Source organism: Cherax quadricarinatus, chromosome 23 (genome assembly GCF_038502225.1).
Source record: "Cherax quadricarinatus isolate ZL_2023a chromosome 23, ASM3850222v1, whole genome shotgun sequence".
Classification (NCBI taxonomy): Eukaryota; Metazoa; Arthropoda; class Malacostraca; order Decapoda; family Parastacidae; genus Cherax; species Cherax quadricarinatus.
Genome location: NC_091314.1, coordinates 14,489,771 through 14,505,293, shown reverse-complemented (window position 1 = coordinate 14,505,293; position 15,523 = coordinate 14,489,771). Strand labels below are relative to the sequence as shown.

At 39.4% G+C, this 15,523-nt stretch overlaps 1 protein-coding gene across 12 annotated transcripts in view; it reads right to left on the bottom strand.

Annotated features, from left to right (window-relative positions):
- LOC128685742 (broad-complex core protein isoforms 1/2/3/4/5) overlaps positions 1–15,523 on the bottom strand; it is a 505,734-nt gene that overhangs the window by 194,292 nt on the left and 295,919 nt on the right. For 2 of the 12 annotated variants that reach the window (XM_070087932.1, XM_070087933.1), the window contains exons 6-8: positions 4,733–4,792; positions 3,521–3,601; positions 1–2,535 (exon numbers count right to left, since the gene is read on the bottom strand). The exon at positions 1–2,535 is cut by the window's left edge and continues 9,183 nt beyond it. The exons of 8 other annotated variants lie outside the window; for them this stretch is intronic. In XM_070087932.1, coding sequence (XP_069944033.1) covers positions 2,110–2,535; positions 3,521–3,601; positions 4,733–4,792 — 567 coding nt within the window. In that variant the 3' untranslated portion in view covers positions 1–2,109. The remainder of the gene's footprint in view (positions 2,536–3,520; positions 3,602–4,732; positions 4,793–15,523) is intronic. 2 more of the 12 variants (XM_070087934.1, XM_070087942.1) reach the window with 2 other exon arrangements.

Here is a 15,523-nt window from a genome sequence, read left to right as displayed (position 1 = left end):
GATACTGCTCTTCAAGGTCAATCTCAGTGGTCCGAGGTTGACCTCCAAAATGATCCTTTGCTTCAGCAACTACCATACTATCAATTAGCAATATAGAATAATTACTCTTCCTCATTAATCTCAGGAATATGGGACTTGAAAGTTTTATCCCTTTGCAATGTGTCCATGTTGCTATTTGTTTCATTTTTATATTTTTCTAATAATTACAAAATGTTTTGATACAAGTTCCATTTATGTTTTTGATATTGTCTGTTTGTATAATAAATTTTAAAAATAGTTATTGGGTGTTTTATTAACAATTGCAAGTTTGCAACATTCAGATTTTTACTCCCTATTTCGGGCAGGGGCGAAATTATTCGCCTTTTGGAGATTAGCAATTGCTCGAAAACTAACCATCAGAATTCCATTTATATGGCCTCATTCAACTTATACTGAGATACTCTATCCACTCAAGGGAGTTCTGTTTGAATTTCTAATATATTATAAATTGCCCTCTGAAGGGTTAAATTGAGCTCAAAGTACAGGAAATGTTTGATTTTTGCTGATGCTCTAGAGTAAACAAATGATGTCACCATCCAATAAGTGTCCAATTAGCTAGTCTAATATGCAGTCGCGAATGGGTTGACATTATTTACAAAATTATTACAATAATGCAGTAGTCTACATAACAGTAAGTCTTCTAATTTTTGTGAGAATAAAAATTAAATATTGAAAGCATGAGTAATATAAGAGGGGCCTGGAAATGTTACTAATGAACAGAGAAGAGAAAGTTATTTTTGTGCAGGAATGTCTGCATTGTTTATTCTGGAACCTATTTTGAAATTGGCATCTTTTTTAATTTGCATGAAATTGGCCAAATTGCCAATTTCTGACCACTGTATTGGGTAGTTGAAATTGGTAAATGGGCAGTTTCTTGTACTCAGTTGATAGTGCAAATGGAGTTCTAAAGAAATAGCTACAAGTTTGGTTGACTGGAACAAGGGAATTGGCGAAATCGCCGATGCGTATATATCGCCGAGATAACTAACTTCACGAGAGCGGAATTCCCTAAGTTTTCCATCAAATTTCGGACTATTGGTGTTATTACCATCAGGAAAAAGAATCTTTATCATTTCACGAGAAAAAATATTTTTTTCGAATATTTTGCAACACAGAGAGACACGAGGATTTGGAGTCTCAACAGTCAAAAGGTTAATATGATCTTCTAAAAGCCCTTTCTGTGCTGCTCTGTAGGAACAATGATCACAAGAAAATGGTCTTTTCCCAGTGTGTGTTGTGTGAAGCCTGAATGGAACATCTGTTTGTAAGTGCAATAGTGACACTGATGCATCTTGTTTGTGGAAGATAGGCTCTGCTAATCTCTGCAACACTGCAAGTTCCTGATGTGTTGATTGCAACACAATAAGCCTAGGGTTATTATTCAACTCCCCTTGTGGTTGTTTTGCATGCACACACACACACACACACACACACACACACACACACACACACACACACACACACACACACACACACACACACACACACACACACATACACACACACGCACACGCACACGCACACACACACACACATGCACACGCACGCACGCACACGCGCATGCACGCGCGCACGCGGGCACACGGGCACACGGGCACAAGCACACATGCGCACACGCACACACGCGCACGCACTCTGAGGTTGTTGAAGTTTTCATTTCACTTGAATGAACCAATGCCATTTTTGCAACACTAATCATAAAACTACTGCAGTACTGAATACTACCATCTAGCATAAATGTTAATGATACACAATGATATACATAAATGGTTACAACAACATTGCTTCATAGTATTAGACATATTGACTTATTACTTTGCAGCAGTTCTTTTTCACTTAAGAATACAGAACTATTATACTGCAAGAGCTACGTCTGCATTACAAATTATTTCAATCAAATGATGATAATTATTTGTCATCAATTTGAAGGTCTAACTGAATTTTATCCTCTAGGTATATTGTAATCTAAATACTGTAATATATTTAATATTAATATTTGCAATACCATCGTGTATGTATGTATTACTACCTGTGGTCCCATCCCTCAGCTCATACACTTTAATCATGTTTTTAATCTTTATCTTTCCTTCTGTGTGTCCGCATATGGTAATTTAATGTAGATTTCTGAGCAGCTTGGTATGAACAATAAGTACAAGAATAGGGTTTCTCTCCAGTGTGTGTGCGAACGTGAACTATTAAAGATGTCCTCCGAGAAGCACTGTAAGGGCAGTATGAACAAATGTAAGGCTTCTTTCCGGTATGACCATTAATATGATCTTCTAAAAGCCCTTTCTGTGCTGCTCTGTAGGGACAATAATGACAAGAAAATGGTCTCTCCCCAGTGTGTGTTAAGCTGTGTCTCTTAAGCCTGAATGGAACATCTGTTTTGTAAGCACAATAGCGACACTGATGCATCTTGTTTGTGGAAGATAGGCCCTGCCAACCTCTTGTGATTCTCCTCCCATCACTTCTGTGACTGTTAGCCTCCAGCTCGACCTGCAGAGGATGTTCCGTCTTACTCAGGATTGTAAGTTATAACATATTATTCTGCTAGTTGGTTCCCAAAGAAAACTAACAAGTGCTGCAAGTTACGGATTGATCTTCTCTATCTAGGAAGAACTACAAAAACAGAATGAAAAAGAAAACAAGTATTGCACATTTGTGGAGTTTTAACATACTTTATGAAACAAGTACAAAATTAATGGCTGCAGTCGGTTACAAATGACACTGGTTTAAAATGTCAAAATCTTACTTTATACTAAAAGAAAAGGGGAAGAGGTGAATCATGATACATTCAATTTCCATTCATTACAAATAATTTTTATTTAGTAGTTAATGTTACTGTACTGTAGTTATTTCAAGATGAGAAATATGAATGCACACACACACAAAAAAAGACCTAAATCACAAAATGCTGGACTACAAATAAAACTAAAGACATGTGCTTAATTTTACATGACTTGCATTATGCCATAAAAGTAAAATATTTACATTAAAATGATTTTCACTGGAATTATACTTTACAAAAGCTGCAAACTGAGAACAAAAATATTTTAAATACTGAAATATACATGAATATTCCTACACAGAATAAAATTTTTCATTTTTGTGACCCTGATTTGTACAGTGGGTACTACACCGACTGATTATCTAGTTTGTGTTTCAGCAAATGAGTATTCAGTGATGATTTCTGAGTTGCACGATAGGGACAAAAGAAGCAAGCATAAGGTTTTTCCCCAGTATGTGTACGGATATGAGACTTTAAAATACTCTTATGAGAAGAACTGTAGGAGCAGTATGGACAAGAAAATGGCCTTTCTCCTGTATGCGTATGAATATGCTCTTTTAAAAGAGCTTTTCTTGTAGTGTTATATGGGCAATAAGAGCATGCAAATGGCTTTTCTCCAGTATGCCTAAAAATATGTCTCTTGAGAGTTTGAATACTGGCAGTGTTGTAGGCACAGTGGGGACACTGATGCACCTTACTAGCAGAGCTGAGGCCCTGCCATGCTCCTGTTGTCCTTCTCTCATCACTCCACTGACTGTTAGTCTCCCGCTCCACCTGTAGAGGAGGCTTCATCTTACTCGACAATAGATAAAAAGCATTGCTTTTTTTTTTTTAATATTCTCTACATTTATCCAAACTTAATGATGCATACATTGGAACATATTAAGTAAAGAATGTTAAAATGTAAGATAAATGCAGTATGTACTTTCAACTATAATACCTCCATTCATTTGTGAAAATAAGTTACCATTGTTTAAATGATTCTTATGTTAGACTCCTCTTTATCCTGAAGGTGACATTATCAAGTCATACTCTAAAATAAAAAAAGGAGAGTAACATAAAAAAATTTTTAACCACAAATGCTAAATCCCAGAAATAGTAGAGCATAGAGTAACTACTAATAATCATCAATAACTTAGTTTTGTTGATAATGTTATTATCAATTTACAACCACTATCATAGTACTGTACTGAACTATGTCATTCACATGTAAATATACTGTATATAAAACAATATGAATTACCATTAAAAACTAGCAATAATGAACAGCATGAACACTCATGTGATCCAGTAATTTCCACACAAAAAAGAATATAAACTAACATCACAAGACATTAAATAGATTATTATACTACACAAAATATATCAGAAAAGATATGCCTTTTGTATTTTAAATTAACTGAAGACCTCTAAATTTGAATACAATAAACAATTTCTCTTACATAAAAGTAATAAAATTATTCTATTAAAAAACAAAAGCTAAACCTGTGTGGATTATACAACACTTTTAAAGCCATTAAAGCTCCAAGCATAATTCCTTTATAAATTATAATCTTTTGCCCTATGTGTCATCATGTGAGTATTTAAATTTGACTTTTGGGCAGCACGATAGGGACAAATGGCACAAGCATAGGGCTTCTCCCCAGTATGCCTACGAATGTGAGCCCTCAAAATACTTTTGTGAGATGATCTGTAAGAGCAATATGGACAGGAAAATGGTCTTTCACCAGTATGTGTATTAATATGCTCTTTCAAAAGTGCTTTTCTTGAGGCACTATATGAACAATACGGGCATGAAAATGGCTTCTCTCCTGTGTGTGTAGAGTAATGTGACTTGAGATGGCTGGAATTTGTTGTGGTGTAGGCACAAAGGGCACATCGACGAATCTTGGATAAGGGGAGTACCTGATAGGTTCCAGAGACGTCAGTTTCACCAGTCCTGTGACCATCGTTCTCCAGCCTCACCTGTTGAGTGATGTTTATCATACTCTTGGTTGACGTAAATTAAAAGTATGAAATATATAGTCTAGCCAACTCTACAAACAATCCTGTCCCTAAACATAGGTTCTTTAGTCCCTGGGTAGTATCCAGCAGTGAGCCACTCTAACTCACATCAATAAAAGTCATATATTAGTGACCACATATCAAATCAAAATGGTGCTGCACTGTATGAATAAATGTAATCCATATATTTTTCTTAGTATAAAAGCCACATACCACTCATTCACTGATTCCAAGTTTTTTTTTTTTTTTTGACAGGCTAAAAAATAAGTGAAAATTAAATGACAATTCCCCAAGCTACTGCTGTATTAAAAACATTTATTATGCTAAGAAAGAAAGTTAATTTATTAAAAATAGTGGCCTCTTAACCCCTCTATAGCAGAATTAGGTCAATATTTTAAACTCTCCTGATATACAATAGTATATGGCAGTATGTTTATACAAGTGTATCATTGACTTTTTTTTTTTCTCTGTGTATTAAGGCATACATATCTTCATAATTTCCTCTTTCTTCCCATGAAGGAATATATAGTGGACCCCCGCTATACTATCAGCTCCCAATGCGACCAATTATGTAAGTGTATTTATGTAAGTGCGTTTGTACGTGTATGTTTGGGGGTCTGAAATGGACTAATCTAATTCACAATATTCCTTATGGGAACAAATTCGTTCAGTAATGGCACCTGAACATACTTCTGGAATGAAATAATATCGTAAAGGTTTGTGTTAATTCTCTTTGATATTGTTTTAATGTCACTTTTGCACCATTTATAAAATTTCTGGTATATTTTTAAATGTACACCTACCATCCGACTTATGACCGAGTTCGGTTCTGAGAAACCGGTCGTAAGTCGAAATGGTCCTAAGTCGAACTTTACTATTGAATGTCAACAAAACATTTTTGTAATGACTTTATTTTATTGTTTTATTTTGGTATTTCATGTTTTACTTTACTTTTTATGTTGTTAGTACTGTATTTTATACTGTAAGGTTTAGGATAAACACTGTGTACAACACAAATAGTTATTTCCCAGAAATTTGGCATAAAAAACACGGTCGTAAGTCGAGTGGTCGTAAGTCGAGCAGGTCGTAAGTTGGATGGTAGGTGTATATACAGTAGTGTACTATATATTGTAATAAACAGAATAGAGGAAATCAGCTCCAATATACATTATTTGGGTATGCATACTGGTCAGAGCCCTCCATAAGTCCAAGTCGTCAGTAAACGAGTACATGAGGAGAGGCTGTACTACAATGTGTCCCACCCCTGTATATATAACTGTTTCTAATTATCATTGTATGTCTGTAAAACAAATGAACATGATTCTGTACAATGATTATTACTATTTCAGTCTACTGTATTAGTAAATAAAGCTAATGTCAAAAATTTCAACTTGGATGTTCAATTATCATAATATTTAAACATTAGTAGCCATAACTACCTAGCAAACATAAGTAGTGAATCACCCTACCAAGTTTAACTTTGTAGGGTGGAATTGGAACAGAATTCTTCCTCCGTAAGTCATGCATGTCATAAGAGGCGACTAAAATGCCGAGAGCAAGGGGCTAGTAACCCCTTCTCCTGTATACATTACTAAATTTAAAAAGAGAAACTTTCGTTTTTGTTTTTGTCACCCAGCCTCGGTGGGATATGGCCGGTTTGTTGAAAAAAATAAAGTGGACCCCCGACATATGAAGTCCCCAACCTACGTTAAAACCGACCTACGATGCTTTTCAGCATAAAAATTTGACCTTGACATACGTTGAAAAACTCGACCTAGAGCATTCGTCCGGTACGTGTACACATGTCTGTCCGCCTGGGCGCGCCTCACCTGGCCTGCCTTCAGTTAGTGTGCCAATGTTTACAAGCCAGAGAGGTCGCTCCCACGCATACATTCGGAATATTTTGTATTATTCCAGTGTTTTTAGTGCTTCTAACTGCTAAATAAGCCACCATGAGCCCAAAGAAAGCTTCTCGTGCCAACCCTGTGGAAAAAAGGGTGAGAAATACTATCGAAATACTACCGTACCATGGTCAGCTGCTGCTGCTGCTGTAACACCATCAGCTGCTGCTGCACCATGGTCAACTGCTACTGCACCATGATCAGCTGCTGCTGTACCATGGTCAGCTGCTGCTGCACCATGGTCAGCTGCTGCTGTAACATGGTCAGCTGCTGCTGCACCATGGTCAGCTGCTGCTGCACCATGGTCAGCTGCTGCTGCTGCACCATGGTCAGCTGCTGCTGCACCATAGTCAGCTGCTGCTGCTGCTGCTGCTGCTGCTGCTATAGCACTGTCAGCTGCTGCTGCTGCTATAGCACTGTCAGCTGCTGCTGCTGCTATAGCACTGTCTGCTGCTGCTGCTATAGCACTGTCTGCTGCTGCTGCACCACGGTCAGCTGCTGCTGCTGCTGCTGTAGCACCATTGTTGGTGTGGCTTATCGAGAATACCAGGAAACAATTAACCCCAGAGGGTTAGCCACCCAGGATAACCCAAGAAAGTCAGTGTGTCATCGAGGGTCCTTAATCTTGTCTCCCAGGATGCGACCCACACCAGTTGATTAACACCCAGGTGAACAGGAAAAAATGCCTGGAACTAGTGCTCATATTGGTGAATTTAAGGCCAGCAAAGGTTGGTTTGAGAGATTTAACCCATAAACGGTCCAAACGTATATATACGTTTTTTCAACATTTGATAGTATCTAAAAAAAAGTAGATCTTTTTTTTTTATTTGAAAATATGTAAAAAACTTTGATCTATGTTATTTTTTTTTTGTTATATTTGAAAATATGTAAAAAAAAAAAGTAGATCTACTTTTGGAGCACTACGCATATGAACGTAGATCGGCTTGGACCGTTTACGGGTTAAGAATCATAGTGGCATACACAATGTGATAAGGCCTGTTCTGAAAGAAAATGCCAAACAGGACCTACATTACTCAGGAGGAAAAGGCACTCCCAGGACACAGTGTCTCATCAGTAAATAACAAAAAGGCACAATACCGTGACTGGAACGATACACAAATAACCCGCACATAAAAGACAGAAGCTTACGACGACGTTTCGGTCCGACTTGGACCATTGACAAAGTCCAAGTCGGACCGAAACGTCGTCGTAAGCTTCTGTCTTTTATGTGCGGGTTATTTGTGTATGTCTCATCAGTCATTGCTGCAAATTCAATAAAAGTAAGTGTCATTTATTCTTCATTTAGCAGAGTAGTACATGCACAATATATATTGTGCATGTACTACTCTACTACTGTGCATGTATCCTTCTTTTTGTGTGTAGGAAAATTTTTTTTCATACTTTTGGGTATCTTGCACGGATTAATTTGATTTCCATTATTTCTTATGGGGAAAATCAATTCAATCTACGATCATTTCGTCTTACAATGGGCTCTCAGGAACGGATTAATATTGTAGGTCGGGAGTCCACTGTATATAGTAGGACCCTACTTTACAGTACTTTGCTAAAACGCACATTTCAAATTATGACCAAAACTCGTCATACGCCTCCCCCCCCCAACCTGACTCACTAATACGGTCTCCAAACGCTACTCTCTTTACATTCTTCGTGAGCTCCGCGTTTCCCCATTATGTCTGGAAACTTTCCAGAATTTCAAGTGTTTTAAAGTTTTTGTATATTTTATATATACTCTGATAATTATACTTATGTGTACCTGTACCTAAATAAACTTACACACTGTGCTAGTGTGCAGGTATACATTAAAATCACTAAGAGTGTTTCACTAGTCTTGAAGACGCCATATTAACCCTTTGACTGTCGCAAACCCCTTTCTGAAACTGTCATTCTATGTCGCAAAAGTTTTTGGAAAAAAAATTTTTTTTTTTTCTTATGAAATGATAGAGAATCTTTTCCCGATGGTAATGACACCAAAAGTACAAAATTTGGTCGAAAACTCACGGAATTACGCTCCAGCAAAGTTAGCGGTCTCGGCAACATATACGCATCAGCAATTTCACAGACTCTGAGCCCTGTTTTTGGCCAATTCCGTTATTCCAGTTGACCAAACTCATAGCTATTTCTTTGGAACTCCATTTTTCCTATCAGTTGAGTACAAGAAATCGCCCATTTACCGATTTGAACTACCCAATAAAGTGGTCAGAAATTGGCAATTTGGTCAATTTCACACATATTAAAAAAGATGCCAATTTCAAAATAGGGTCCAGAATAAACAATATAGACATTCTTGGCAATAAAATAACATATCCTTCATTCATTAGTCACATCTCTAGGCCCCTCTTATCTTACTATTGCTTTCTATTTTGATTTTTTTATTCATACAAAAAAACACAAAATTTACTGTTATGCAGACTAATGCATTTTTGTAAAAATGGTATAAATAACATCAGTACACTAGTGAAAGAATATTAGACTAACCAGATGACATGTATTGGACGTGTGGTGTAATTTGCTTATTCCTGAACATTGGTGAAAATTGAACATTTCCGCTACTTTGAACTTAATTTCAAGGTCGTTTTCATCGTGAAAGTAATGAAAATCATCTCTATTTCTGTAATATGTTTTCCATTTTATCACCTGAGACCATGAAAATGAGAATACAATGATAAATACTATACAAAAATACACCTCAAAGTTGGCATTTTAATCCAAAAAAATGGTCAGTTTTTTTTTCTCATTACGCACTGCAGGATTTTTTTTATGTGGTGAACACTGACCACACAGACCCATTCTCTAACATGTGGGCCTACCAGCTTTCTCCTGCTTGATTTGAAGCTGCTAGAATTTACGCGTATAAATATGTCAGAAACAGTGGTGCGTAAGACATGTATATACGACGTAAACAGTCAAAGGGTTAATAACAATGATAATACTGATACGTAATAATAATCGGTCTGGGGCACATTAACCCCTAAATGACCAAACGTATATATACGTTCTTACCGCTAGCGCCCTGAACGTATATATACTTTTCATTTTTCATTCCTTCAAAATTGGCACAATAGGCCTGAGTCGCTTAGACATGAGAGAATGGGTCTGTGCACTCAGTGTGCACCATGTGAAAAAATCAGGGATGCCTGGGTACCGCATGGTAGGACCAGTTATATTCAGCTCCATCTTGGGCCAACATCATGGCACATCCTCGCGATTCACTCATGCCTCATTGTATTAACACTCTACTATTCGAGGATTTGACACCAATGGGACCACTAATATTCAAGAAATTAGTGAAAATACCAATGATAACCCAGATGACCCTCAGCCCATCACCTCTGGGGTGGCCACACCAGACCCTGGGCCAAGCACCTCTGGCAAAGCCAGTGTGACCACAGCAGACCCTAAGCCAAGCACTTCTGGGGTGACCAGTGCGGCCACACAAGACCCTGGGCCAAGCACCTCTGGAGTGGCAAGTGTTACCCATAGGCAACTTCGCAAGAGGAAACTATCATTTTCCCAGTGTTTTAGTGACAGTGAAAGTGATGTAAGTGACGATGAGATTGATTTTATGCCATTCGAGGATTTGTCTAGCGATAGTGACGTTCATTATTCACCAGTGAAGCGTACTTTTAGGCGTCGTCGTCTACATTCAGGCAGTGTGCCATATGCAGTCCCCAAGGGTCATGGCAGGTCATGATCCAAAACCCCAGCCACTGATAACAATAGTGATCATGAAGGTGAATATACGGGGATGGAGGAAGTAGTGGTGGGTGGCATGGTGCCTGGACCACATGGCACGGTGGGTGAACAAACAAAGGACTGCCCAGCACCCCCTCAACCATGTGCTGCCTCCACTCCTGTCTCTCCTCCTGCCTCCCCTCACCCCATTCCACAGGTCCACCCTGCACCATGTGATCGGAGTGGAACTGGGCACAAAGTATATTCGTGCCACAGCCTTGTGAGTTTGTTGCGAGTGGAAGTGGCATCCAGCCAGAATGTCCCCTAACCAATGAGTCTACAGAGTTAGACTTTCTCCAGTTATACTTTGACGAGCCTATAATGAACATGATAGTCACCCAGACAAACAATTATTACCAATATGTCATGGACAACATAGCAGAGGTTGGAGGATTGTCACGGCTGCGCAGGTGGAAAGACACAACAATGGCTGAAATGTATTTATTCCTTGCCACTGTCATGCTTATGCCACATACCTATAAGAACAATAACTACTGGTCCACAGACCACTTCATCAGTACTCCAGTCTTCTGTGACCTCCTTCCCTGCAACAGATTCACTCTGTTCTTATGAATGTTGCACTTCTCAGACAGGAATACGCCAAACAGACATGATCTTCTATACAAAATCCAGGAAGTGTTTATGTATTTGAAGCAGAAATGCAGTGCATAATTTTACCCTTCAAGAACATTGTTGTTCATGAGTCCTTGATTCTGTTCAAGGGACGTCTGTCATTCAAGCAATATATACCTAGCAAACGTAATCGCTTTAATATAAAACTTTTTGTTATGTGTGATTGTGAGAGTGGTTTTGTGTTGGATGTTACTGTATACGCTGGGAGAAACACACTCGATGATGACAGGCTGATGTTGGGCATTTCCGGTGATTTTGTTCGCAGGATGATGGAACCATACCTTGGCAAGGGCCATACATTGTACACAGACAACTGGTATACAAGCCCTATGCTTGCTGATTTCCTACGTGTGAACAATACTGATGTATGTGGAACAATGAGAAGGAATAGAAAACATATGCCAAGGTTCAGTGGAAGCAGTGTTGAAGGTGCAGTGCAAGTGTTTCATGATAATGACATCATGGCACTGACGTAGCATGACAAATGGAATGTGACAGTGCTGTCAACCATCCACAGAAACGAGATAGTACAAACAGACAAAGTGAACAAGGAGACCAATGAACACAATGTAAAGCCAGCTGCTGTCGTAGACTATACAAACAATATGTGACTAGTTGACAAGTGTGACATGATGATAGGGTTTGTTGACTGTGTGCGTAGGAGTCGCAAGTGGTACATAAAACTTTTTTTTCACCTTGTAGACATTGCAGTGCTTAATGCATTCAATATGTACGAAATAAAGATTGGAAAACGACAACGTTTTGCAGAATTCTCCCTGAATGTTGTAAAACAGATAGCAAGAAAGTATGGCACCACACCTGTACCTGCCCCTCAACAGCGACTTGTCCCACAACCAAGTGGGGGAAGTGCCAGACTGAATCATCCCTGTCACTACCTGGTACCAATACCACCTACCCCAAAGAAGAATTCCCCAAAAAAGTGTGTTTTATGTGCTACCACCACAAAACAACCCCAACAGCGGAAGGACACACGATTCATGTGTCACCAGTGTGGGGTGGCACTCTGTATGAATCCATGCTTCATGGAGTATCATACAATCATGGAATTCTAGAAACATAAGTGGGACATGTAAATACTTGTATATAGTTGTAGATAATAGAATGTGATTCAGCCAGGTGTGCAAAATCACCTGTCAGTGCATACTTGTGTGTTTATGACAATGTGATAATAATTTCATATAAAATATTGGTGTGTTTTTGCATAAAAATATTGGCTCAACCAACAATGAAAAACTCAGGTAAATACATTTGTCTCGAACGCGTCCACCTGTCCATCCAGCCTGAGCACCTCAGCTGCCCTGCCTTGAGCTAGTGTGCCATTGTTTACAAGCCAGGGCAGACGGTTTCATGCATACATGCGATATATTTTGTATTATTCCACTGTTTTTAGTGCTTGTAACTGCTAAATAAGCCACCATGGGCCCAAAGAAAGCTTCTAGTGCCAACCCACAGTCAGCTGTTGCTGCACCACCATCAGCTGCTGCTGTACCACCGTCAGCTGCTGCTGTACCACCGTCAGCTGCTGCTGTTGCTGCACCACCGTCAGCTGCTGCTGTACCACCGTCAGCTGCTGCTGTCCCACCATCAGCTGCTGCTGTTGTTGCACCACCATCAGCTGCTGCTGTTGTTGCACCACAATCAGCTGCTGCTGTTGTTGCACCACAATCAGCTGCTGCTGTTGCTGCACCACCGTCAGCTGCTGCTGTTGCTGCACCATCAGCTGCTGCTGTTGCTGCACCACCGTCAGCTGCTGCACCACCATCAGCGCTGCTCTTGCTGCATCACTGTCAGCTGCTGCTGTACCACCGTCAGCTGCTGCTGTTGCTGCACCACCGTCAGCTGCTGCTGTACGACGGTCAGCTGCTTCTACTGCTGCACCACCATCAGTTGCTGCTGTACCACCGTCAGCTACTGCTGTACCACGGTCAGCTGCTGTTGTTGTTGCACCACTATCAGCTGTACTACTCGGAAGATGTGGAGTGTGTTGTTGGTGTGGCTTAACAAGAAACAATTAACCCCAGAGGGTTAGCCACCCAGGATAACCCAAGAAAGTCGTTGCATCATCAAGGACTATCTAACTTATTTCCATTGCGGTCCTTAATCTTGTCTCCCAGGACCCCAACAAGTGTTCAATTGTGACGAAAGAGGCCTGTTCTGGAAGAAAATGCCAAACAGGACCTACATTACTCAGGAGGAAAAGGCACTCACAGGACACAAGCCTATGAAAGACAAGCTAACTTTCTTGTTTTGTTGTAATACTAGTGGGGATTGCAAAGTGAAGCCTTTACTCATGTATCACTCTGAAAATCCAAGAGTGTTCAAGAAAAACAGTGTCTCATCACTCATCAATACTCTTCAATAAAGGTAAGTGTCATTTTTATTATTTATTTATGTATTTATTCTGCATGTCTCATTGTTTTCTGTGTAGGGAAATGTATATTTCATGTAAAAATTTTTTTTTAATACTCTTGGTTGTCTGGAATGGATTAATTGGATTTCCATTATTTCTTATGGGGAAAATTAATTCGGATTAAAACAGATTTGGTATAAGACACTCTCTCTGGAACGGATTAATGTCGTAATCTGGGGGGTCCACTGTATATGTTAGTGTAAATTTGTTATCGGGCATTTATGTGTATTTATAAGTTGAAGAAATGGTGTGCTTTATGGCGATGTCCGCTTTCAGGCAGTAGCCTGGTACCTAACCTGCCATATAAGTGAGGCCCTACTCTCTCTCTCTCTCTCACACACACACACTCTCAATCTCATGTGCGTGTATATATGCACGCAAACAATGGCTGATAGGCGATCTTAATGTGGCTGGTGTCAACTTACACTGAGCTACTTTGAGAAAAAACTTTCCCTCAATCCTTCAGTTCCTGCCTTGCAACACTGCTTAGCTCCTGATGACACATTGAGAAATGTGAAAGTACTAGAGCTAAAGATTTTCATCCTTCATATATGTATGTATGTATGTATGTATGTATGTATGTATGTATGTGTGTGTGTGTGTGTGTGTGTGTGTGTGTGTGTGTGTGTGTGTGTGTAATGAGGAAAATAAACCTCTGACCTTGTGTTTGATATAAAATAACACCTTTGAGATGTTTTCTAGGATGGTTTTCATGGTTTCATTGTTGGTTTCTCGGTATCATCTGATAGAATGGAAGACATATTACTGGAATAGAGATGATTTTGGTTGGTTTCACAAGTAGCTTGAAATTAGGCTCAAATTAGCAGAAAAAATCTATATTTGATGATTTTACTGAGGATGAGTAAGGCCCCATATGCTGCTCCTCCCAATCTGTGGGTTTCTACTAGGTCTGATTCAATTATTGGGACACCATAAACCATGACCAATCATTCCTGGTTATATTTTGATGATGATAACATGATTATGGGAGATTCTAAAGAAAAGTTGCAAAGGTTAGTGGACAAGTTTGAGAGGGTGTGTAAAGGTAGAAAGTTGAAAGTGAACATAGATAAGAGTAAGGTAATGAGGGTATCAAATGATTTAGATAAAAAAAAATTGGATATCACATTGGAGAGAGGGAGTATGGAAGAAATGAATGTTTTCAGATATTTGGGAGTTGACTTGTCAGCGGATGGGTTTATGAAAGATGAGGTTAACCATAGAACTGATGATGGAAAAAAGATGAGTGGTGCATTGATGTATCTGTGGAGACAAAAAACGTTATCCATGAAGGCAAAGAAGGAATGTATGAAAGTATAGTGGTACCAACACTCTTACATGAGTGTGAAGCTTGGGTTGTAAATGCTGCAGTGAGGAGGTGGTTGGAGATGTTTTGCCTAAGGGCAATGTGTGGTGTAAATATTATGCACAGAATTCGGAGTGTGGAAATTAGGAGGCGGTGTGGAGTTACTAAAAGTATTAGTCAGAGGGCTGAAGAGGGGTTGTTGATGAGGTTTGGTCATTTCTAGAGAATGGATCAAAGTATGATGACTTGAAGAGTGTATAAATCTGTAAGGGAAGGAAGGCGGGGTAGGGGTCGTGTCATGTGGGTTCCAACGAGATATTGGAGTAACGAATACACTCGTTGGATGGTTTGGAGTCATATAATATGAGAGTCTTGATTGGAAAGCCCAGGCCTGCCTCTAGCGTGTGCTGAGCGTGGAACTGAGAAGGATGCCTCTAGCTAGCGGTTCACATTTTAGGGGCTCATGACATCACAGCTAGCCAGGGAGCCTATCTATAACATAGCTGGGATTATCTAAGTAATCAGTGGCACACTGCTGACAGTTGTCCTCGAAAAGGTTGGAGAGAGGGGGTAAAGGAGGTTTTGTGGGTGAGGGGCTTGGATTTCCAGCAAGAATGCATGAGCATGTTAGATAGGAGTGAATGGAGACGAATTATTTTTGGGACCTG